The sequence below is a fragment of the Neltuma alba genome, unplaced genomic scaffold (genome assembly GCF_004799145.2).
Source record: "Neltuma alba isolate B1F8T4 unplaced genomic scaffold, ASM479914v2 tig00012920_pilon, whole genome shotgun sequence".
Taxonomy (NCBI): domain Eukaryota; kingdom Viridiplantae; phylum Streptophyta; class Magnoliopsida; order Fabales; family Fabaceae; genus Neltuma; species Neltuma alba.
The window spans coordinates 99,295-124,804 of record NW_021637287.1 but is presented as its reverse complement, the minus strand read 5'-3'; the positions used below and the strand labels follow the sequence as shown (position 1 = coordinate 124,804).

The 25,510-nt window shown below is 37.5% G+C and overlaps 3 protein-coding genes across 3 annotated transcripts; all 3 read left to right on the top strand.

The window, feature by feature from the left end:
• Nucleotides 1–3,366: 3,366 nt before the first annotated feature.
• On the top strand, nt 3,367–4,572 carry LOC114732626 (WUSCHEL-related homeobox 2-like). Its single transcript, XM_028919946.1, has 2 exons — nt 3,367–3,694; nt 4,211–4,572. Exons 1-2 carry the CDS (start codon nt 3,367–3,369, stop codon nt 4,570–4,572), a joined length of 690 nt encoding a protein of 229 aa, XP_028775779.1.
• Nucleotides 4,573–7,891: 3,319 nt separating this feature from the next.
• Nucleotides 7,892–9,652, top strand: LOC114732588 (uncharacterized). The gene is made up of 2 exons (XM_028919884.1): nt 7,892–8,087; nt 8,298–9,652. Exon 2 carries the CDS (start codon nt 8,445–8,447, stop codon nt 9,321–9,323), a length of 879 nt encoding a protein of 292 aa, XP_028775717.1. The 5' UTR covers nt 7,892–8,087; nt 8,298–8,444; the 3' UTR covers nt 9,324–9,652.
• Nucleotides 9,653–19,804: 10,152 nt separating this feature from the next.
• Nucleotides 19,805–21,341, top strand: LOC114732589 (dof zinc finger protein DOF3.6). The gene is made up of 2 exons (XM_028919885.1): nt 19,805–20,002; nt 20,202–21,341. Exons 1-2 carry the CDS (start codon nt 19,952–19,954, stop codon nt 21,042–21,044), a joined length of 894 nt encoding a protein of 297 aa, XP_028775718.1. The 5' UTR covers nt 19,805–19,951; the 3' UTR covers nt 21,045–21,341.
• The last annotated feature ends 4,169 nt before the right edge of the window (nt 21,342–25,510 follow it).

The following is a 25,510-nucleotide window of genomic DNA, read 5'->3' as shown; positions in this document are numbered from 1 at the left end:
GGTTGGTGCAACTTTATTTGTTTTTAAAAAGTTCATGTTTTTTAATAAACTTCAAATGTTAAGAAATAGTGTATAAATTTTCATATTTCATAATAATTTTCTCCTATTGTTGGGTGTTGACAAACTTCTAGCCTTATCCAACCTTGAATTGACAGTAGCCAAGGATTTATTATCCAGTTGATCAGGATCTAACGTGATATACTGTTTTCTTTTACAGTTTCTACGGTCATAAAGTCACTCATGCTAATTGTCTGGCCACCGAGACGCCACAAGACTTCCCTCCTCGTCTTTTTCTCTCGTGCTGCATGATGCACCGGCTGGGGAGGATCCATTTCACACCAATTAGTTTTGTTTTCACATTATTTATCCAGCTGACCATCCTCTGCTCCCAACCAATTCCATTTTTGAAGTCTATAAAATTGTCACAGGTCGCTATTTCCAGACATTATATAAGATAAGCAAATAATAAACCTTTTATTTGCATATTGTAGAGCACGAAGAGGAGAAATTGTATAGAAGACAGTCCTAACAAGGTATTTACGCGATGTGACCAATAAACAGGAATATATCAGTATTTAAATCTGAATGTAATCAGAGGCTAAATGAAGAGGGATTAATATTGGTCCTGGCAAAGCAGTCCAGGTAACGCATTGTCGTATTGGGAGAAGAATGGAGAAAAGGTAAATCCAAGTTGGAGGGCTCATCGAGATACACGTATGAGCATGCATGGGATCTTCTGTCGTATTACATTGCAAACAACATTTTTTGTCCTGCGTCTCTCTCTCTCTCTCTCTGAGATTTTGGTTGAGATTGAATTGAAAGCAGAGATCATGCATGGATGGTTTCATTTCACCAATGTGCGTCGAATTCTGTGCAGGAAAAGTAGCAGAAGAGGGCGGAGGGATTGGTGCATCTTTTTCCACTCCTTGGCTTCACGAGGCTGGCGCTGAGAATCAGAAGTGGCGGCACCTCAATCGTCCTCTTTTGTGCAATTCCGCAACACGACGACGACGTAGCGCTGCAATCAACTCATCCCCATTTAATTTAATTACTTGGAGGCCACATCCAACTCATTCACATCTTCAGATCGATCAGCACAAAAGTCCCATTATCTCGCATGAATATCACACACACCTATCACTGCATGCTTTTATCCTAGTCTCTATTTCTGTCACTTTGTCTGGCATGCACATGCTTTTTATACTTCTGAATATAAGATATATTTAACTAATTTGATTAAATTAAGTAAGTTAGATAAATTAGTTAATCATAAGAAATACGATATATTTTTTCTAAAATACCATAATCATCTTTGTTAATATCTTTTCTTAGTATTTATGGGGATAATTTAGAAAAAATTAATAAACATAAAAAATATGTCTTATATTTAAGATCAAAATTAACTTAATAATTATGTTATATATAACGGACCGGAGGAATATGTAATAGCCCATTTAACCCTTGTCTAACTCCAACTGGGTGTTTGATTATAGCAGTATTTGCATTTTTCCTGGGGTGTCTTATCTCACTGACCACTCATCTTTCTACATCACATGCACAGTATAGATATTGCTTTTAGTAATTTTTCTCTTCTGTTTTGGAGGTGTGTTTATATTGCTTCTTCTTGTGTCTTGACCCCTATATTTTTGCATGCTCTGGAGCCTGAAGGTTGAAGCTTTACCTGGGTATTTCTAGGTTTCTCCTCCTTTTGTTTGTGCTTTGGATTGATTTGCTGTATCTCTAGCTACGACTTCACTGAGTCGCGCTGCGAGGCCTCTGCTACACCCTTGTTGTCCGTTTTGCTTTCCTTCTTTTAAGGATGGCTTCGCTTTTGAATTTGTTTTTTCAATTTACTCGTAGAAGATAACATATGGATTCGAATCCCGTTTACAATAAGTCTTTCGTACTATTAGACCACGTATTGTGAGGGCTTAAAAAAAATATGACATGTCGAGATGGAAGGACGATACAAAAAAATGAACCTTAATTTCAATCAATTCACGGAGATGTGATATGATATTTGGTATTATTGATTAATTTATACTCAAACAGTGTCAAGACTCAAGTTACATCGACTCGCTTGATATATTTTTTAACAAAAAATTGAAATACATCTTTCTCAAAAACTCCGCCTATGTTGTATAGTCGGTCCCAAGCCCGGATAAAGGAGGAGGGTTATGTTAGGCCCTCAACAGCCAACGTAAAAACCCGTCGAATATCATAAACATGGATCAACGAAGTAATTATGCTTTCTCAAAGATACCGAATCACTTCGCTTCCATTCAAAACTCATCATCATTTGTGAGAAGAATTCTTGGGTGCTACAAGAGTGTTTGTGCCATCATCTATACTGTAATTAATTAATATTTGTTCTTTTAAATTTACATGGAGGATTTTCCCATTTTATTAAGAGGGTGTTTAGATATTCAAAATCACTTAAAAAAATATTTTTACGTAACGCAAGACAAAACTTCGCTTATATATTTTGGATGTTGTAAAATTATTTTTAATAAAATTATGATTTGTTTTTAACTCAAACACCACTTAAACCATCTTATTTTCCAATTTTGTTTCTAGATATCTAGATTTTGATTATTTTTATCAGATGACGAATCCCGGACTTGTTTGGGCTAATAAAGATACTACATCTACGGTGTTGTTTTTCTGGGCCAATTGCCATGAAAATCTCTGGAGTGAAAAGTCAAAAGCAGAATCAAATGCGGAGAGATAACGCTCGTTGGGTGGGATGAGCCAGCCTAGCTATTACGCTTTAAAAATCTCTCTCTCTCTCTCTCCCCCCCCCCCCCTCTCTGAGCCTATCTGCCATCACTTCAATTCCCAAAAGCCTACTCCTCGCCCTACACCTTACAACCCAACCGTCTGTCTTTCCCCCCGCACCGTCGTTTTACTGTTCTGCCCTTTCTTTCCTTCAATGGCGTAACCTACGTTCTTCTCTCTCTGGCTCTGTCATTCCCGAGACACGACACATTATGAGCTTAGAAACAAGAGAGTCACACAGCCTTGTTCACCGTCGTTCATTCTACCGGGGGAGTTACTGGCCCTTTCAGCAATTATTGTCTTCTCGTAAATATTCTTCAAACGAAGACGACGAAACCCACGCCTACTCTCTCTCTCTATTCAGTATTCACATCTCAGCCGCTAACCACCATGTTTTCAGAGATGTTGTGCACCAAAAACAATACGCATGTTAATCCTCCCTCCCTCTCCCTCTCTAGCAATTTCATCTGACTCCTTTCTCTCCTTTTCATCATACTATCACTCTATAAAATGCGAGTATAGCACTCACATTCCAAAACCCAAGAGGCATACGTGACCATTATTAGTAGGAGTGAGCAGGGTAGAGCGATGGAGGGCAGTGAGAATAATGGGTCGAGTACTGGGAGCAATGGAGGAGGGGGTTCGCGATGGAACCCTACGAAAGAGCAGATAAGCATGTTGGAGAATCTGTATAAGCAAGGCATAAGGACCCCCAGTGCTGAGCAGATACAGCAAATAACTGCTAGGCTTAGGGCGTTTGGTCACATCGAAGGCAAGAATGTCTTCTACTGGTTTCAGAATCACAAAGCCAGGCAGCGACAGAAGCAGAAGCAAGAAACCTTTGCTTACTTCAATCGCTTTCTTCATTCCTCCCCTCACCATCCGCCTCTCCTCCCTTCCTCACTCTGCCCTAATGGTTCGCTCTCACTGTTCTTATTTACCTCTCGTTATTCTTCACCATTTTCTGCTTCACGCACCCACGCATTCCTCTCTCTTTTCTCTTCTTCATGCAAATGCACTCCATATATCTCTTTATTAATTCAAATTCACATGTAAAATTAAACATCGTTATTGGGAAACGAACAAGTTTAAAGAACCTTCTTCTTTTGCTTGGCCAATTCATTGTCAACTGATTTAGAGACTGCGCTGTGTGCGCGCGCGCGTGTGCATATATATGTATATTTATATTTATATATAGAGATACATGTTTTTTTTTTTGGAAATCCAGATGAATATAGTTCATGTTATGAAAAACATACTAATTTTCTTATCACGCACCATCCTGAGCATAAATATTGTGGTCATTAGAAATACTGTCAAACGAATTATATTATCTATAATGTGCTTCTTTCCAACTGATGTTGCCACTTTTCCTTTGTTTGGTTCCTTCAAGTTCCAAGTTAAAGGCTTTCTTTTCATTTGTTGATTTCAGTGTTGTGCACGCCATATTATCTGCCACACAGTGAAATGGGGTTTGTTGCTCAACATCCCAAAGTGCTTCTGCCAGGGTCAGGTATCAGGAGGATGCCCAGAAACTGTGAGGTGTACCAACAAATGCAGGACACAGTGATGTTGGATGATGGGCACTTGAGGAACAAAGAAACGCTTGCGCTTTTCCCGCTGCAGCCAACTGGCTTTCTGGAAAACAAAGCTTCATTTTCAGTTGATGCTAATCCAGCTTCTGTTTTCCCGGGTCATCATCACAATGATGAAGAAGAAGGCCCACCAGGAAACCAGCCCTTCTTTGAATTTCTTTCTTCTTCAGGCCAAGAGGAGTTTGTGCATAGAAAGTGATTGAGGGTCAGTGCAGAAAGCATACTTGTTCAGATGCAACTATTTTGAAGTGGGTTTTAATATTTCATGTTCTGAGAGTTAATCACTATGGTAATATGTACAATTTGGCAGTGTTTTTGTTAGATATAATATAATTTACCTGGTGCGTTCATGTCATTTCGGCGGATGCCGCTGCCAATGCTAATGATGCGCATACTCATTTAAAGTATTATTCTTTTCGTACCCATTGAAAACGGAAGCAATATTTGATCATAACGTTTCGTGCGAACTCCCTTGCCTTGTTGGAAAAGATCAAAAGAACAGCGAGAAAATTAAGAAGGCACATTATATAATATGCGCTCCCATGTGTTTAGCTAAGTTATTGCGAGATCAAAATGTGATGGTTGAGTCTTGTGGTTGATGCTGTATCACTGTTTACTCGTATTATTATAAAACCCTCGTATTATTTTCGTTATCTGTTCATTTTTTTGGGATGCTGGATTAGATGATTGCTGGAATGGCGTGTCTCTTAATTATCTAGCATGAGTTAATAAGCGAGGAAGAAGAAGGTTGAGGTCTTCTTTAAAAAAAAAAAAAAAAAATCTTCACGGTCTGTTTATGCATAATCAGTTGATCACAAGAGAACTGTAAGTTTCGGACGGATAAATAAGATATTCAATCGTTGTGATTAAACGAGTATTTCATTAATGGATGGGGGCGGGGGGGGGGGGAAGAGGATTTCATTAATGAATAATTGTGAGTAGTTTTGTAATTATTTGAGCCTCAGAGCCTGCCTTTACATTATTATAACATGTATAAGCATCTTAATTCTACCCTAATTATTCCTTAAAATGCATGTAAATGGCGTCTCACGGGGCTTTAGGCCTTTAATGTGTTTCTCTCTAATTCCCTCCAACGTATTTTGTAATATTCTAATTTTTCAAATGTTTTTTCTGATTTCTTTTAATGATTAGATACTGTATAAAATAAGTGACGATTTAATATCTTATAGGTATAAAATGTTGTGGTTTTGGAAATTTTATGTAGCCTTCCAATTCATATAAAATTTTGACCCCCAAGTAACTGGTGTTTATTAATTTGAGTGATGAAATTGTCCTGTAAAATAAATTTACATTGTACCAAAAAATTAATTTTGCATGCTCTTTGTTTTTTTAAAATATCAAGTGAACCATATTTTACCGACTAATCATGCTGCTCCCGTTTGACGGATCAATGACAAGACAAGCGTCTTTTTTCCAAAAAAACGTTGTGGGTGGGCTCACATATCAGAAAGGTCACTCTTCATGAAGTGGGCCCAATTCCTCTAACAGATGGGCCACTTATTCTTGGGAGCCCACTAATTCTCGGACGACAGGCTTCTTAAGAAAACTCTCGGATGGGCCACCTGGAATTTTCCCGACTTTTTAATACGGAATCCCAAACAGTAGTGGTCCCGCAGCCTGACCCTCATTTTAAATTTAAATTTAAATTTGCTTATAATTTAAAATCAGAGATATACCATATAAATATTAGTACTTCCTGTCCCATATTCTGACTATCTTGTTCGAAGTTATTGATAGGGATGATTTTTTTTAAAAATAATTAATACTCTACTTCTCTCGTATATAGTAATTAATAGTCTCCGGTCCGAAATAATATATAACGCCAGGAAGTGCATTACAAATAATATAGTTGTTACAAATGTTATAAATAGCACATGACTTGCACAAAATCTAAAAATGGTTCATAATTAATTTTATAAATAATTCGACGTATTGCGTCATGTTAATATTAATGTATTGATACATTGATGAGGACTCTCCAATCCTGAACCGAATCATTGACCAATTAGTTTAGCGAGCGGACCTATCCTAGCTAGGCAGGTCACAAGCTGCGGAGTAGGCTTTTACACACACATACTAATTTCACAAATAAATGTAGGGGTTAAGTTGGACTCTAAAATTCTAAAATTCTAAAATTTATATATATATATATATATAAACAAGCTCAAATAACTAATATGCAAGTACTTAATTTAATGGGGGAATTATAATGAGGTAAAAAATAATAATAAATACTATTCAATCTTAGTAACAAATGAGCAGTTGTTATTTCTTAATTTGTCATTGCAAGTTATTCTAATGTTATTGACACATTTTAGTGATTATGTTATTTTTTTGAGACTTTATAGTAATTCTTTCCAATTTATTCTTGCTACAGCTTGCGGCAACTATAATAATCAACAACGAACGCTTGCGGTTTTCAAACCGAAAAGGAAGAAGGAGAACGACTTGAGTGCACTAGAAAGTCCCAGGCAAAAGAAAAAAAAAAAAAAGGTGAGAAGATTTATTATGACTACATGCATGTGAATGGATTAATCGCAGACGAAGAAGGACAAGTCATTTTCGAAGAGGAGGTTTTATGTGTTGATAATGATAATTATTATCACAGCACAGGGCATAAAGCGCAGCCAAATCTTCATGGCTGTCTCCCGGTTGTGTATTTGTGGTTCTGTTCTGTAGCCGCGTTATTATTACTTGCAACCGCCTCCGCGTGGCCCATGCAATTATCCTAATTATCGTCACTCTCTTTTATCATTCCATCTTTTTCACTGCTCCTCAGCCCTCATGTACTGGTATGTTTTCTGGGCAAAAATAACTGAACCTGATTTTTAGTTCCTCTAAGTAATACCTGTCTCCCTTTTATTTTTTCACGAATTCTTAATTTGCTTTTTAATATCTCAAAATTTTTATTTAATCTTTCTAGCAGGTAATATAATAATTGTTAGTATTATATTCACTACCTATTCATTGTAAATAGATTAATTAATACTACACATATGTAAGAATACAAAAATATCTACTGCCACTCAATATTGTTTTTGCCACTATTTTGTAATAACTATAATTTGGGTTTCGTTAAAATGAGTCAAATTATTTATAACTCACGAGGGTATGACCTATTTTTACATTTTGTTTAATAAATAATGTAATTGTTTGACTCATTAATGATAAATCAATAGGAGATTTGTTGAGAACAATTTTTCTTATAAATTAAAGACCAAAATAAATTTACAAAGGACTAACTTAGAACCTGTAAAACTGATGGAAAAATATTGTTATATGTGTGGGTGTGTGCATGAGGTTAAAAATTACCAGCGTTGCTATTTGCTAACCCGTTGGACAAGGGGAAATTGAAAATCTCAGGGAGAAGAAGAAGGCCCATGTGAGGAAGATGCTCTGGAATACCGGAACCATACAAATAGACTTGTTAGCCGCATTGCTCCAAGACTTGGTTGCCCCACGCTGTGTCCCCACACCCCAAGCCTCTGACCCTTATCACACTCATCTCCACGCCCCAAGCTCTTTCTTTTAAGCTCCACTTCACAGGTTTTCTCAACCAAAAAAAAAAAAAAATCAGACTCTGTTTCACTTCCGTAATGGCATCCTTTATAAGCTAAGCTTTTGGTTTTCATTGGCTCTTCACAAGCTCTCTGCTTCTGGGTTTCCGCGTTGTTCGTATCTTTAGCGTACAAGGTATGTGTGGCCTTTTCCTCTTTCCTCTCGTCCCCGAGGAATTCCCCTCCCCACTAATACCCCACTCTTAGGCGTGTGTTTCTGGCAATATATTTCTGTCCTTACGACGTGACTCTCATAAATGAGAAAGATTTGCCATTAATGGAAGGTTGATGCTCCTTCCTCTCTTTACTTCACTGTCTCACCCCCACTTTCCTTGAAATCCCGCAGAAATTTTGATACTCTCTCGCAAATTCTGTGACTTGTTTGACCTGCAAATCTGGGAGAACATAGTTTTCGTCTAAAACAGGTTGTCTTTTTTTAATGAGTGGTTCGGTTGTTGATATGAAGATGTGAATTATCTGGCAACCAAAGACGATGTCTTTCAGTGGGATAGGTATTGGTCTGAGCGTGGTGTTTGGCTTTCTTCTTCTGGCTCTCATTGCTCAGCTTTACTACTTGTTGTGGCGGAAAAGGAGAAGAACACACGCAGAGATTGGAAAGGATGACAACAATTATACGAAGCGAATGCTTGACGGGGCGTGCTGGAAGACGCTATCTTCATTGCAAACTACCACCAGAGGCCCAGAAACGAAGATCCTAGAAACTGACGTTGAGTCGGGTGTTGCTACTACTAACAAGGATGTAGTATTGAAGAGCTTAGGAGAAGATAGTGTAGAATCAGAGCTTATGAGGCTGCACAATCTCGCTGGTCCGCCCAGATTTCTTTTCACAATTAAGGAGGAGACTAAGGAGGATTTGGAGTCCGAGGATGGGAAATCCAGAAGAGGGTCGAGAACTAGGAGCTTGAGTGATCTTATTGTGGCAATTGATACTCCATTTCTCACGCCTCTGCCTTCTTCACCGTTGAAGTCCCCTTCGAACTCTCTTGATTCTTACAAGCACCAAGGATTCAACCCTCTCTTTGAATCATTGTCGGAACCAGAAATTAACAGATTTAGATCTTCACCTCCTCCAAAGTTTAAGTTCCTGAGAGATGCAGAGGAGAAACTGTACCGAAGAATGACTGAAGAAGCTCACAGAAGGGCACAAAGCAATCAAGGTTCTGTTTCAGAATCTGGGGTTAAAGATTCTCCGACCCCAGCAACGGTGATAGACGAGAGAGATGGATCGTTTCTTAGACTCATCAAGAACAGAGAGAGGGATCAGAGAGAGGTTCAGCAACATCAGGTGCTTCCGTTAACAACTTCTCCTACAACATTCCGACCACCGGAGAAGGAATCGATGGTCCGCTAGATTTTTCATGAGTAAAATATCATGCCTCTGTTCATTTTTTCCCCCTCCATATGCAGGTTAATTTATCTAAATGACTTGTGTACTAATTCCATGTTTTACAATTTACATAGCGGTATGATGATTTTTCTAGTCTGCTTTTGTTGTGTGCGGCTTGGAATGATCATGATGATAGATTAGCGCATATTTTACGAACCGAGTAAAGAAAGAACTTGGTGGGGTTCTTGTCTAATCCCCATGTTTGCTGTGGCCTTAACCAGTTAATCATTCATGTGAATGATGGCTGTTTGCTACCAGATTTCTTTCTTTAATAGACTCAATGATTCGCTTTCTTTCTTTTTTTTTCCTTAAAAAATAAATATCCAGAACCATTTTATTATCCTAGAATGCGTAGGCTGGTCCTATGACCTGCCTTAGTTTTTGTTGTTTTCAGACGAAACGTGCAATCCTCATTTGATGGGTAGAGCTTGAATTTCAAATGAACTCCGAGAAATGCTGATGCGATGGTAAATAAATCAAAAGGGGAGAATCTCGTAATTCTGCCAAAGTTTAAAAGGTCAAATGTAAACACGAGACATCTTAGTTTTGACGTGGTAGAAGGGTAACGTTGAATCTGTAATGAAAACGCTGGGAGCAGAGTGGCGTCCAGGTAAGAGTTGCTGGGGAGAGGGTGTTGAAAAATTGTACCTAGACTTCTTGAAAAGAACTGCACTTTTTTTTTTAAAAAAAAAATCTTTGCCCTCTTCGTCTTCTGGATGAAGCTTTTGTCTTCATCGATCCATTTCCAAATACTTTAGTGCAGTAAAGTGGCCTTTCAAAATCAAACGTTTAAGGAGAAGCAGCCTCCATTAGGCAGTGAATTAGGACCTAATCTAAACGAAAAAAACATTTAATGGGAGGCTCCAGATGGTGAAAACGACAACGTTGAAAACGGTGCGTCTAACTCAATCGAAAACGGAGACTACGGACTATTGCCTAAACAACAAGAAATGTCGCTGTTATCACGCGATTCGGCCGAAAGTTCCCCCCAGCCCACAAAGTATAGGCTCTCTCTCGCTTTTGAAATTTAAACTTTAAGTGAGAAATACCAAACCCAACAATCTACTATTGAGGGTTCTTATTTTACGAGCGTATGTTCAAAATTTGAATGATTATTAGAAACAAGATGACGTTGAACTGCGGAATAAGAATGGTCGCGTAATATCTGGAAAATTGGGAATTGGGCAGGCTTGTTTCTTGCATGTGAAATCAGGCGGTCTCAGAAATGGTCCTCATATTAGGAGTCTATTTGTCGGTCCTACTCGACTCTAACTTGTCCGGGATTCAAATTGCTCACTCGGTTTGAATCAGATACCAAAAGGCATGAAAATTCAAGAAATGTTACGCATTTATTGTTCTTGTTTTTATAAATCATTTCGCCATCTCTTCTCCACTTGCAAGTCGGAAGACGTGGATTTAACATGTAGCAGATAGATAGATGACAAGCCAGAAAGATCGCCCACTGAATTAAAGGCCCCCATACACATAAATACTACTGTATTGATGGCAGTATTCCTTGATGGCTTCATGTCTCTGTTCTGCCTGTTTTCTTATTGGTTAAGCCGAGCTTTATTTTTAAATCACAAGGGATCGATGCTTGTTTTGGTAATTATTCCGAGTGTTGTTTAATGGTTTCACGTCATCAAGCGTATAATCGAGCAGTACGTGAGATATGATTTGAATAATTGAAGGAAAGTGATGAGAATATGCTATTGAGCTTGACAAAGGCCGGACAGCTCACTCTCTCTGTCGCAGTCGCTTTCTCTTGCTTTGATTTGAGATGAAGTGATTCTTACATTAGGTTATCTTCCTCAGGGACGCTGATTTAAAATTGAATACAGGTATGCGAAGATGAGCAGGGAATAGGAATTCCGTTGATGATTGTGAATTATTTGTCCCATGCTTTGATTTCATTTTTCATCTCTTCTGATCTTATCCTCATAAACGTACATCAGTTTGACATTGGGCCCCACCGTAGTTCAGAGATAATGACCGTAAAAACGGGCAGTGTCAAGACAATTAATTAAGATCAATAGAAAAGCTTTTGTTTTTCATTTGTCTGCTTCCTTCTTTACCAATCCGGTAAACAGGAAAGCAATTAATTTTGTTAATTTTCTTTGTCCGATCATGACTTTTGCCTCTTCACCGAATCGTTGGTTGAAAATTTTCGATGAAATGCCCCAGCTTGGTAAAAATACGTTAAATAATACTCATCTACAGTTTAATTTTCTCTAATTTTTTAAAATTAACAGTTATGTTTTCCCAAACTATTGCACATGCACTCTGAAAGTATGAGTCGAATTTTTTTGCCGTAACACGAGAAATTGAATCATAGATTTAAAGAAGAGAAAATCCTAAAAAAATGACTGTTGAATTTTAAAATGACAAATCAGGAATTACTACAAAAATATGTTGTTATTTGCTTTGTAAGTGTAGTTATTTTCTTTATAAGTGTAGTAACCAATACTGATTTGTCATTTTGAAATTCAACAGTCACTTTTTTGAGATTTTTCCTTTAAAGAATATCAGTCCTGATTTTAAAAAAATAAATTTGAAGATATATTTCGTACCATTCTTGTTGAGTTTGAATTCTAAAGCAAAATGTTTCCTGTTCTTTAATCATTTCTTTCTGCTGTTGGTTTCATATGTCTGCTTCTGCTGCATTCATTGATGAGAGCCGAGAGGCCATTCCGGCCCGATGCTTTAATTTGGGTGGGCCCCTAAAAGCCCACTAGTCATTTCAGGTGGGAGAGCTTATCTGTTGGGCCCAGAGGATGGGAAGTGTAATCATAATGGGTCAAGTCCATATGGATTTGGCCCAGTGAGTTGCTGAGCTTCTTCATGCGCAGGCTGTCAGGGCTTCGCTCGGACGACAGGTTTCTGTTCTTAATTAATTTTCTTTCTTTATATAAAAATTGTGGCATCAAAATTTTAGTTTTTGTAAAAAAAAAAAATTAACCCTACATTATCTAACATTTATGTAAGCTTCATGATTTTTCATATTTTTTAATGCATGTTACAAGGATAAGTTTTAGGGTGTTGAAAGATTGGATTCATAACGTGTGTTTTAACTAAAGTTTTACAGTCCCGGGCAGCACCACCATGGCAATGCGAGAATAATTTTGCAACTAGAGTTGCAAGAACTCGTTTGCAGGTATAATTTAAATCGTGTATGAATAAATATGAGTGTTGCGTGAATGAGAATACAGAGGGAGAAATGGGTAAGGAAGGTGAGATGAGACTGCGGGGAAAGTGGAGTGGGGTTGGGGAGAATGGTGCCCACACACACACACATGGGGACCAACGAGGAATCTGATCTGTGCTATGTATGAAAGATTGTAGGAGGCAAGTTGGTGGCGCTTTTGAGGTTTTGGTGGATTATTATTACACATAGCGATAGAGAAATTACGTGCCTACGTGAGAGATGAACTTTTGAACGGAATATGCCGGGGCCGCTGCTTGGCCGAAGCTGCAAATTAAAGAAAGACATGGGAATTGAAATGAAAGTGATGATACATTTATGATGAATGATGGGCACGTCAGATGCATGCATGTGCATAGAAATGCTGGGAAATACACACAAAACCAAGAGAAGTGAAAAGGGCTGATCAAATATATGAATGGGTTTGGATCGGAGTGAATTATAAATACTGCACGTAGATGATGAGACGAGGGGAGTGGGCATCAAGCTGAAGGGAGTGGGCGGGCCGCTAGATGAGATTCAGGCTCATCCCCCCCCCCCCACCTTCCTCATCATTTGCTTTGCTGTGTGTTGGGAATCAATCAGTCTCGTGCTTTTTAGTGCAACCCCCACCCCCGTGGGGCCCCCCCATCTGCATTTCTCATGCACGTGCATGGCTTCCTTCCTCTCTCCCTCTCCCTCTGCGTAACAGAAAGAGAGAGAGAGAGAGAGAGATGCACAGAAGGTAAGGCTGCAATATTGGACGGCTTTTCCCAAACTCATAACAATAATAGGAAAATATATACATGAAGTGATGGGAGAGCTTTTTTTCTGGGGAAAAAAGTATGATGCCGCTGCTAGCTGTCGTTAACAGTGAAGGGAATCAGATTCCAACACCACCATCAACCTCCTCTCTTTTCCTCCTAATAATCTTTAACTGTTCCAAAAAGTCGGAATCATCCCCCACTCTTCTCTATATATAAATCTCGTCGCATCACTCTCAATATTCTCCATATCTATATATTATATATTCTTCTACCCTCCATGCCCCTCAAACCATATACCCTCTCTTCCTGCCCTATATCACATACACATAGTTAATTATATAATTACTACCTCCAGTTCTAATTATAAGATATTATTTACAGTCTACAAACAAGGTCTTATAATTAAGATTGATGGTAATATTATTATGCAAGTTCTACTTGAGTCTATATAATGAGATTTGAAATGCATCTTGCCCGCGAGTCTAGAACTGCTAGGAATTTAGGTACCATTTGGTACGAAAGATTAAAAATAAGAGGTAGGGATTAAAATTACTTATTATATGAAATTAGACAAACTCACAAACATAGGATTGGAGAATGCCCTATATGTAGGATTGTCTAATTTCATAGAATAAATAATTACTCATGTTGAAGACTTTTTAATAGTTTTTTTCAATTACAATCATAACTTTTATCCCTTATTTTCAATGCTTCGTAACAAACGGGCTTACTTCCTGACCACAGTTGATTGAGATGCGACGTGAACCTCCGAGGGCGCTAAATTAACGTTATCTATGGAGATTGGACGAATTAATATTAACTCTCTAAATAGTTTTACTTTTCAAACAGCGGTAACAGGGATGGCGACGAATCTTCAATTATCTACATTTGTCATAGGGACGGTCAACGTATCCTTATCGCTGTTTTTAATAATGGGATGGCAAATTGCTGTCACTTAAAAGCGATGTCCAGCCATCTTTACTAAAGACACTTGTTTAATGCTTTACGTCTGCTTGACATTTCATTATTTCCCCTTCTTTAAACATATCTCTTCATTGATTCGAGTTGGATTGCCAGTTTATAATATTCCTTGGGCGTACTTAATTAATTAATTTGTTCCTATTCTGTTCTTTTTAGTGAAAAACTGTCACCATGTCTAGCAGATATTTTGTAATGTACTATATGCTGAATTTATGATCGTCGTTGAGTACCAGATATGTTTAGGTACATGGTTATAATTAATGCACTATTTTTACAACGAATTAATACTCTTTGTATCGTACCTCAAACTCAGTGTATATATACATACTACAACTCTCTCTCTCTCTCTCTCTCTCTCTACATATATATATACTGTTACTTTTTACGCATCTCTATTTGACTTGTTTGGAGGAAGTCTAACAAGAAGGAATATTCTTTCTTATTACGGTGTGTATTATATCTTTAGACATTAATGTATTATTATATGTTATCTGGGCAAATAAAAAATTCTTACACACCGGCCTAACTCTCATATGAGCTAATTAATAATCACACTATCATACTTTCAGAAATTTATCACTGGTAAGAGATATATCAAACTTTTTAAAACGCAAGGTATCTATAGGAAATCTCAAACCACACTACCTTTTTTTTATATTAACTACCAGAAATAATTTAATCACCAACAGACATTAATAGTGAAAGGGTTTCAGCCACTTAAACAAGAACTCCAGAATTCAAATCTGTGTGAACGCAACGCAGAAAATTTCTTGGAAAAAATTACCTTCGTTTTAACTTGTAATATTCAAATCTGACTTACTAAAAAACTCATACTAAAAAAAAAAATTCCTCACATGACCACTGCATTGAGTTTCGTTATATCAAAATTCTTCATTTTCTTCCGCGAGGAAAAGATGTCTTCCGGATTTCTTCTTCTTTTTGTTTTTTCTTCGGTTTTTTTCCCCCCAGGGCATTTGCATCTTCCGGGCTTCAAATAGCCAAACTTCATATAGAGGGAGTCGTTGACGCCCTAGATTGGCAGACAACAGTAAAAAATTCAAAATATAATCACGGAAACTAAAAGGTTGTTGTGTGCCCAATTAATGATCCATTTGCTACCACAATTCTAAACAGACACGGATATATTCTCCTCCGCATTTTAATTTCTTTTCTTGCCAAAACTGGACAACGACTTTCATTTAACTGGTTTATAAAGCACATCTGATCCGGATATATACTGGTTGAATAATTAGTTTTTGATGTTCAACTTTTTTATTTTGTTTTTTTTTTTCCTGCCTTTCTGCTTCTACAAAATACCTCTTGATCTCCCTAGCTATTCCTAAGAACCGCCATCGATCCCATGCCAATCAAGTAACATTCAAAGCTCTAGAAATTAAGGCGATTTTTCTTTTCAAGGTTTAACAGTCCAGAAAAATGAACTGCGTATCTGCTTGCCGCAAAATGATATATAGGAGAGTTCATATAAGTAGAAAAGATTAGGAAGATGTATGATACTACCTCCAATCTTTAATATAAGAACTAGATAAAATTACCTAAATTAGTTATTTGTAACAAATGTTTGTTGACCTTTTTAAATTATTAATATTCAATCATTTACATTGAAACTATACCTAGGTGAAAATACTTTACAATTAATAGAGATAGCTTTGAGAATATATTATAAATTTGAGATATTGGAATCTTATACTTAGAACCGTTTAACTAATTTTTATATTTAGGACAAGACGCAATAATAAATAATAAGTAGTGGAAGCAACATATAAAAGGATTTTTGCGAGTTTTGGGAACAGTTGACATATAGGTGAAGCAACGGAATATATACGTCTGAGGAAATTAAGTTGATAGACGCGGGCGGGAAGAGATGGGGAAAAGATGGCGTAGAAGAAAGAATTGCCGACCACAACATTGGAAACAGAAATGATAATTGGAACTACTCTTTTTGTTTTGTGGGTTAACGGATTAGATTGCTCTATAATTTCATATTATGTAGGGAACGTCACACGGAAACCTTTGGCCCCACCATTCCCCTTCCTCTCTTTCTGCGTCTTTTTATAACCTCCACAAGTATACTTATACGCCCGTCATTTTTACTTTTGATAATAGATTGGAGTTTGCTTTTCTTTAGTGTTTTTGCTTCCATCTTAATCTCATATTGAAAGTACTTTAATTTGCATGGAAAGAAGAACAAAAGTAGGCCATTAATGTTCATTTGTTTTTCTCCAAAGAGGGACGGAGCATATCGGAAACTCAAAGTAATGGGAGATGAAAATCGTTGTGACCATACAAGTGGAAGTGGTCGTTACGAAAAGGAAAGGAGAAAGATATATGGGTGGGTTGAATTCGTGCATGATACTGTGAGCCAGAAAATTCAATTAAAAAGATCGAAGTGAAAAGTTGGATCATGTGTTTATATTATGGTCCTGTATATGAAAGATTCGATGGATCGAGTGAACCGCAATCACATACAAGGAAATTAAATCTTGCACCGCCTAACTAAAGGAATGGAGAGATGTATACGATTCTCAGCGTCCAGAGAGAGATTCAGAAGCTATCAGAAGACTCGTATATTTGATCATCAGGCTTAATTGTAAGCAAATCAAAACAGTGATTGATTTATGGGGTTCTTTGGTTCAATTGAAATGAGTCAGATAGTTTTTAATTCGTACCGATTGGCGTGGCAAGCCATATATAGGAGAAAGGAATAAAAAACTCGAACGCAAGTTTTTCTTTTTCGCCAGAATAAACTCAAGTTGACAAATAATGGTGGAGTTTGGTAACGCCTGGGGCTTCTCCTCTATTCTCTAATCTCCCTTTTAGTACTCCAATCTCCTAATTATTTTGATGGGAAAAGAACCTTTCTAATTACTTTTTTAATCATCATATCACATATAACATAAAAAGATATAGCATGATGAAATGGTATAGTTCTATTTTTTTTTCACAAATTTTGAGAAAAAATTAAAAAAATTGTGCAGTTTTAATCTTTTTGAGAAATCATAAAAACAAATCTACACCATTTTATCATCATAAATATCTAAATATTTCTTATTTAATATAAAATTCAAATTAAAAATTGGAGATCGTTAATGAAAAAATAATTAAATTAAAGAACATAAAAGGTAATTAAATAGTGGTGACTTTTTTTTTTGACAAGACCAATATTGTTTTCCAGCAACTACAGAAATTAATGATTCTCTTTATTTTCTCTGTACACTTAATGGTCCTCTTTAATTAAGTTTGCTCCATACATAAATACTAATGATGAACCATCCATTTTTTATTCAACAGTAGAGATGGAATTCTAAGAAGAAAAGAGAAAGAGGGATTGTTAGAGGATCTTCTTCCAAGATTAAGATTCAAGCACTCTAGTATATTTAATTTGTTTAAGGAATGATAATTTTTACTGTTCACACCAATCTAAGTTGATAATTAGCTTGTTTTTCTACAGACTTAAAATAGCATACTTATTACACTATGACTAATTTTTTATTTGGTCAATAATAAAAGACAAGTCTAGCAGACGCTGTGGGTGATGATGATTTGTTCACCGAAATTGCTTTAAAATAAATTAGAATATTAACACAGGGCGTAGAGAGCTACTTTTAATTCAGTCAAATTGACCAAAAAGCTTTGCATATGAAAAGTGAACATGTATTTAACGAACAGGGGCAGCATATATAACAATGGCATGTCGTGCCAAAAGAGCAAGAAGAATTAATAAAACTGATGAGTTATCAAAATTGCTTACGGCCGAAGAAACGACATGAATGGAGGATGATAAGTTTCAGCTTCATCACTTGCCTTTGTCCTTTGCTCACTCACGCACACCCAATAAGGGTCCGAATCTGAGTGTGACTCTCGCCACTCACAAAAAGAATGTTATTTTCTCTCCACCACATCAGGGGGCTCTGCACCGCAAAAGAGGGAGGCTTAACAGCAAAAAGCTAAGCAAAGCAAAAATAGACAAAAGACACGAGCTAACAAATTGAACGCCCTCAATTTGAAGTATTATATATATATATATATATATATAATAATTGAGGCAATTCTAAAGTTAAAGGGCAACTACGAGGATAGAGGGTCTATAGAGTCACTTAAAGGGAAGGAAAAAAAAAGGGGATCTTGATGATACAGCATTAATTAGGATAAACTTCTCATTCCATTCGGAGCATTCGACGTCATTATTGTTGGTGCTGTGCAAAAAAGAAGGATATAATCTCCCTGCAACTTTAAGCTCTGAATTTACCCGTGTTAGGTATGTATACAAAAAGTAAAGCCATTATTCCATTATGCTGAAGACAAGAACTGGCTAATTACATGATACACGCACACGCACCGCTTTAATCATGTTGCAAACTTTTCTCCCTTCTATTCATGTGTTTCTTTCTGAATTATACTGTCCGTCTTTTCACTAATTATTCCGCTCGCAGCGTCCTCTGCACATCGTTGTATTGTTAAAATCCATTATACGTCGTATTACCGTTCCGATCAAGAACTAGCTTGGTGGAGAATGTGTGTGAAGTTGAACAAAATATCATCTGTGTGTTTTTTAATTCTGCGTGCACTTGATAATTAAGTTTATGTATGTTAGCCGCTTTTGTGGCTCCTTTTCAAAGGATAATTCAGTCATGAAAAAACTGTTTGAGACTACATTCGATCAAACTTTTCAGGGACAGGCTAAATCAGAATCATAAATTTTCAAAGACTACTCAAGTTTTTTTGGATTATTGTGAATGTGGCAATACTTACATATGATTCTATAAATGATCATATATAGACAGACCACGACCATCATCATAATCATTATTATTAATTTGCTGCGAGTTCAAACGTCTAAATCTCATAAAACGCATATATACGGTCCTTATAGATACTGTTGGGTGACAGGAAGAACTAAGCTATGTACAGAGTTCATCAGTTGGAGCCAACAACTTCCTTATTGCTAGGTAACACCAAGCGATATCAATCATGTACATATATATGTTTCCACCTCGAACGTTTTCCAGAGGGTTTTGGGCTTACAAGATTTCTTTCTTTCTTTTTCTGCCCCCATTTTGCACGTTTAATTAATTAATTAATCAATAAATATAGAATAAAAGTAGCCATATATAAATGAAGCATGCCGTGCATGTGTCAGGCCCATGGATAAGCTAAAATTGCCTGATTACGTGAGGTGATCCCACCCTTACCAGTATAGAATAGACAGTGATATTTAACTTTTTCTGCATACGGTGCCGTCATAGTCTTTTCTCTCCATGCAGCATGGGAGCCACTATCCTCTTTGATGAAAACATATATTTACTGTTACTGACCACCCCATCAATAAAGAAGGCTTATAGGTTAAGAAACTTCCTCCACTTAAAACCCTAAAAAAATATAATAGAACAAAAAGAGATGGGGAATATAAGAGAGAATAATAACATAAGAGCAAATTAAAGTAAACAAAAGCAAAGCACTCTCTCTCCCCTCCCCCCGCTTTAATTTCTAGCTCTCTCCCTCCCTCTCCTCCCTCTCTTTAATTCTCCTTTTCTCTTTCCTTCTTTCTTTGCTCTGGTATTCCCTCAGTTTGATTCTCCACCATCTCTAAAGACCCATCAAACTTTAGAAAAAGAAAAACCATAAAAAGATCATCGCACCGCACCATGGTTTTCTCTTCTATTCCGGTCTATTTAGATCCTCCCAATTGGCAGCCGGTAAGGTTTTCCTATTTCCTCTAATTTCAGCCACATCCTCCGAACCCTAAAAAGCTAATTTATTTCCCAAAGATTATTATTCCTATTCCTTGTAATATCTTCTTGAATATACCAGATTTTGTGTTTTCATATCATACTACTTCATCGTGAATCTTTCTTTTCTGATTTTTCTGGGTTTGAGGTTTTCTCTGTTTTGCAGCAACAAAATCATCAGCAATCAAATGGAACTGAAAGCGCTCAGCTGCTTCCTCATGCTGGAGGTTGCGGTGCAGGTTCAGTCCGGCCTGGTTCGATGGCTGACCGGGCCCGGCTAGCGAAGCTACCGCCTCCCGAGCCAGCCCTAAAGTGTCCCCGTTGCGATTCCACCAACACAAAATTTTGTTACTTCAACAATTACAGCCTGTCCCAACCTCGTCACTTCTGCAAGACATGTCGGCGATACTGGACAAGAGGCGGCGCTCTCAGGAACGTTCCGGTCGGAGGCGGATGCAGAAGAAACAAGAAGAGCAAGAGGAGCCGCTCCAAGTCGCCGGCAGCTGCACCCACCACCGCTGACAACAAGCAGACTCTTCTCCCCAACGCCGCCACCACCACCGAGCTGATCGGTCAGTTGCAGCAACCTTCCAACTTGCCACTCATGGCTTCTTTACAAAATATGGGCGGCCGTTACGGCTTAGGGAACATGGGCCTGAGCTTGCGCGATATTTTAGCCCAGACTGAGCCCATAGGCTTTCAAATGGGAGGAGGGGACAACCAGTGGCGCTCACTGCAATTCCCTAATTGCTTGAATGGGTTCGAGTCAGATAATTCAGTTGATCCTTCTTACCAGTTTCAAAGTGAGGGCATGGCAGTAGTACAGAATGGACTGACTGGAGATTCAAGTTCTAGGGTTACAACTCAGCTGCCGCCTATTAAATTGGATGGTAATGGAGCCCTAAATTTGTCAAGACCGCCCATAGGTAATAATAATGGTAATAATCAGTACTATTCATGGACTGATTTATCGGGACTTCCATCTTCTTCCACTAGCCACCTCTTGTAAGTTAACATCTTGACCATTACGTTATGGTCAAAAACAAAAACCGTCACAATATTGAAGCACTCGATCCCAGTTCTAAATTAGTATTCAGAAATGTGTCGCAGACAATGGTAGAATTTGGATCTTCTTCTTGGTGTTGTCCTTGTTTAAATTTTATGTTGCCGCCTGTAACTGATATTTCTTAAGGTTTTGCATGGAAGTCTCTCTTGTACTATATGGGTTGGTTTGTATAACTGAGTTCGTGTAATGGTGTATCTGCTATGGGATTTTTCTATGATCAGATCTCGTGTTTTCTCTATATATGTCCTGTTCCTCCAAGCTAGGTTGCACTATAGAGCACCAGTTTCCGCCTGCATATGAGCACGATCGATAAAGCACAAAGAAAAGTGAAACATTACTGAATAACGTGCCACTACTCCACGTTAGCTTTTGTTGAGGCTGTGTTTTCTTTAGTTAGAATTCCAAATTGAACACCTCTTTTCCTCTTTCGCTGCCTCTTGACAAGCTTATTACATCTTAGGAAAAACACTCTTATTGCAAAGCCAACATTGGCTTGGTTCGAATATAAATTTTCTCTGTCATGATGATGAAGCATACATATAGTTTTCGTGGATTAAACAAAGTGCTAAGTCTTTCCTATCGGAAATTTTTAATATATGTTAGACTTGAGAAACATTAAAAGAAAGGGCATAATGTTATTCTTTTCACGTTCTAATGATCAGAGGCATTAGAAAAGTTAGCATCTATGTATAGGTATGGTAATTATAAGGCAAATGACTTCATTACACCTACTTCAGACGTCATCGCCTCTACATCCTATCCCTTGCTCGATCAAAAAAACTATTTAGCTCTCTGAGATATGGGTAGTTCAGTCAGGCTTTGGCCGAAGCTGTCATAATAACAGAAGTAGCAATTTCTGCAATCTGATAGAGGAGTACTCTTCCATGCATGGTAGTGGAATTCTCGGAAACATGAGTAGCAAATTTTGAACTCCTAGGAAGCGGGTAGCTTCGTACTTTTTTTATCAGTCAAGAGTCGTTATGATGTAATAATCAGGGATGGATCCATGAAATAATATGACGTACGCGGTCGTTGGATTTACTCGAGGTTGAAAGCTGAGGCACAGTATGTGTGAGGAGAAGACGCCAAAATCCCACTCAAAACCATGCAATTCCATATTCTACCAAACCGAAGTAAGGAGTATTCTAGAACTTCTTTCACCGCAATGATGAAAGATTCTAACAATATATTAATCATGAAATTCCTTTTGGGTTTATATATGCATTTCAAATTTCAAAAGTACGTAAAAGGAAAAGGGGTTACGGTCAAAAATAAGTGTGAGAGACTGAGCTTTCCAACAAAAGTACTGTGCTATGATAGTGATAATATATGGCATTCAAATTAAGAGGGATCAAGAACAGATCTTTGTATACTAATAATGACAGCCTTTATTGCAATGTCACCGGAAATTAATGAAAGAACTTGGAAAAGTTAAGGCATCAATATGAGAGAGAGACTGAGGGTATAGTAGTAGCTTTTGAGAGGACCAATGCTCGCGGGGTGTGAAGAACGAATAAAGCGAAAAAACGAAGACAGACAAAAGCAACATATCTCTGGGGATGTCTGTGAAATGGGACGAAGGCAATAAATGGGAAACCTGATTGCGAAAATGTCGGTGAATGAAGGTGTCGAGGAAGAAATGCTGCAGCGAGACAGAGTTAAAGGAAAAGGAAGCAAAGAAACAGAATGGTGTGGGCTAAACTTGCAGGGTTTCTGCAATTATGGCGTACGATCCTCTGAAGGGTTCGGAAACTCATGCACGCTTCATCTGCTCTTTCTCTTTCACTGCCGTTTCCTTTCTCTCTCCTCTCCTTCTCCTTACAGTTTATTTATCATACTGTAGTATTTCGATCTCAATTTAATATTTCAAAAAAAACTTTTAAGATGTGAAAATTTGGAAAGCAAAAAAAATAAATTAAAATGATTAAAACTTGGTCTGAATTATTCGAAATTATGACAATAGAAAACATGAGGAGAGACGTAGTGAATATATGGCCAGTGCTTTTTATGTAATACCCAATTCTCTTTTTAAATCCTGCGGCAAAAGGGACCCATGCAATATTTTTTGTCTTTGGATGATTGATTAATTGGCAGCGTGGAACCGTCCGTTATACAGTAATCACAAAATAAGCCCGCGATTCCGACTCTCAAGTTAGCTCCATAAACAGGATTAAATGGAAACCTGAAATCCCAAGATTGCATATATTCGATGCCCCAAAATAATACATATGAATATCCAGAAAGGAATCTACTTGCCCTTCGTTTTTACATTATTTCTATGTGGTTTTCTCCTGCGTCTAACTCTCTGTCTTACTTTTTTCTTTTTTGGAGCACCTTTCCAGTTATATCAGTGATGGAGGCTGTGGCGACACTCTGTAACCAAATATTGTATTTTGCACGCAGATATGCCCTCACAGTAAAACGGATGCTCGCATTGTTGGAATCCTATATATTCTCAGTAGGTTGTCTATATGAGGGAAGGGATGCCGTTTCTCTGTTAGGAGTGTTATCTTTTGATCTTTTCCCTTCTTATTAACCTTTATAGAAAGAAGTGTCCTTATTTTTAGTTACTGTTTCACTGTGACTTGAACAAGACTGTTTTCTAACAACAAGAGGATACCGGTGCATAATAAAGAATAAAAAAAAAAACACAGTTCCCTAGACGGTAGGAGATGAGAACTAGCTAGGTATCTAAAAGTTTTAATCCTTTAGCACATTTTAAATCTACAAAACCAATTCAACCAACAAAGCCAGGTCCAGTTGGTAAGGAGTCGCCTCATAATCCACAAGGTCATGAGTTCAAATCTCGCTGCTGATGTGAGAATCTTGTTGGTAGACGATCTGTAAATACCTCTATAAGCGTTCTCTGAACCTGGAGACATATATATCCTAGTCCTAATGAGTCTCGGGACCCAACTCACCTAAACTTTTTTTACCAAAAAAAAAATTAACAAAACCAATTCAGATCTATAATGAACACATGCAGCTGCAAAAAGAAATTGAATTTGCAAAATCAACATAATCGTATATCCAAGTAGAAAAGCATATATAGAATATCGATCACAAAGGAGAAGGGAAAAAGATAGACTTGGAAGAAAGCACAGACGGTCATCCACAATGTGTTCCCCATACACACACACACACTGTCACTGCCGATTAAAGATGGTGGCAAGAGTATGTCGTCGACATTGAGAGCAAACCGTTGCCGATGAGGTTTGCTATATATCGCCTTAAGGGTATGTTTGGCTCAATGAGAGGAAGGGGAGGGGAGGGATTTTAATGGAGGGAAGGGGAGGGGAGGGGAGTGGAAGGATTTTAATATTATCTTGTTTGGATTTATAAAAAAAGAGGGGAGGGGAGGGAAAAATATTTAATATGAACAATTTTGCTCTTATTTTATTTAAGGTATGGGCATAATTGTCACAACATGACAAAATATAGACATAATGGTTATAACATGACAAAATATAGGCATAATAGTCATAATATGACAAAATATTGCCTTTTCCCTCCAAATCCTCCCAATTTTGGAGGGGAGGTTGAGGAGGGGAGGGGAGGGGAAATTTTAAAAAATTTTCCCTTCCCTCCTAAAATTTGTGTGTTGCCAAACAAGGGGAAATGATTAAAATCCCTCCCCTTCCCTCCCCTCCCTCCCAAATCCCTCCCCTTCCCTCCCCTCCCTCCCAAATCCCTCATACCAAACACACCCTGAAAGTTAAAACATTACTGGTGATCGCTGAGAGGTTGAAGACGTACGATTGGTTGCCAGAGGAACGACGATACTAATACTTGTGTCCAGGCGAGAAAGTTAGGGACTCCCAAGTAATTAATTAGTGAGAAGGAAGTGTGTGAGAGGGGTAATCTGCAGCAACATTAGATATACTTTATCTCATTCTATTAAAATGTATGTATGTAACTAATCAACATGGTAACTCAGCCGGCTGGTGGTAGGGGACTACGCTAGCTTAATCAAAGGTCTCGTATATGCTGAATTTTGGCTTAATAATGTTATTCTTAAGAAGTGATTTTCTAATGGAAAAGATTCAGAATATATACTTTTGTCTGATTAATTATAACATAAGATCTCTTCTGTTAAGAGGCAGTATTAAAAGTGAACTTTTTAACACAGGTTTATTTAGAGGCATCTGCCATCTTGTGAAGTTTACTAAAGACTGATTGTACTGGGTGATTTCGAATTTACTGGAAAAGTGACAATTAAAGTCAATATGGTGATAATCCTCGATTACCAATTTGATTTCTACAACCAATTTTTAATGCCTTGAATGCAAAAATAATTTCATAAATAATAGTAGGATAGACAAATAAGATCTGCAAATTATATCAACTAGTTAACCGAAAGAAAAACACCGCTAGAAATTCACCATATATATCAATTTTACACGTTCGCC

Coding starts and splice junctions, on each gene's coding strand:
- LOC114732626 (XM_028919946.1), top strand. CDS start 3,367: ATGGAGGGCAGTGAGAATAATGGGTCGAGTACTGGGAGCAATGGAGGA. Junction 3,695..4,210: donor TTCCTCACTCTGCCCTAATG/GTTCGCTCTCAC, acceptor TGTTGATTTCAG/TGTTGTGCACGCCATATTAT.
- LOC114732588 (XM_028919884.1), top strand. CDS start 8,445: ATGTCTTTCAGTGGGATAGGTATTGGTCTGAGCGTGGTGTTTGGCTTT.
- LOC114732589 (XM_028919885.1), top strand. CDS start 19,952: ATGGTTTTCTCTTCTATTCCGGTCTATTTAGATCCTCCCAATTGGCAG. Junction 20,003..20,201: donor ATCCTCCCAATTGGCAGCCG/GTAAGGTTTTCC, acceptor TCTGTTTTGCAG/CAACAAAATCATCAGCAATC.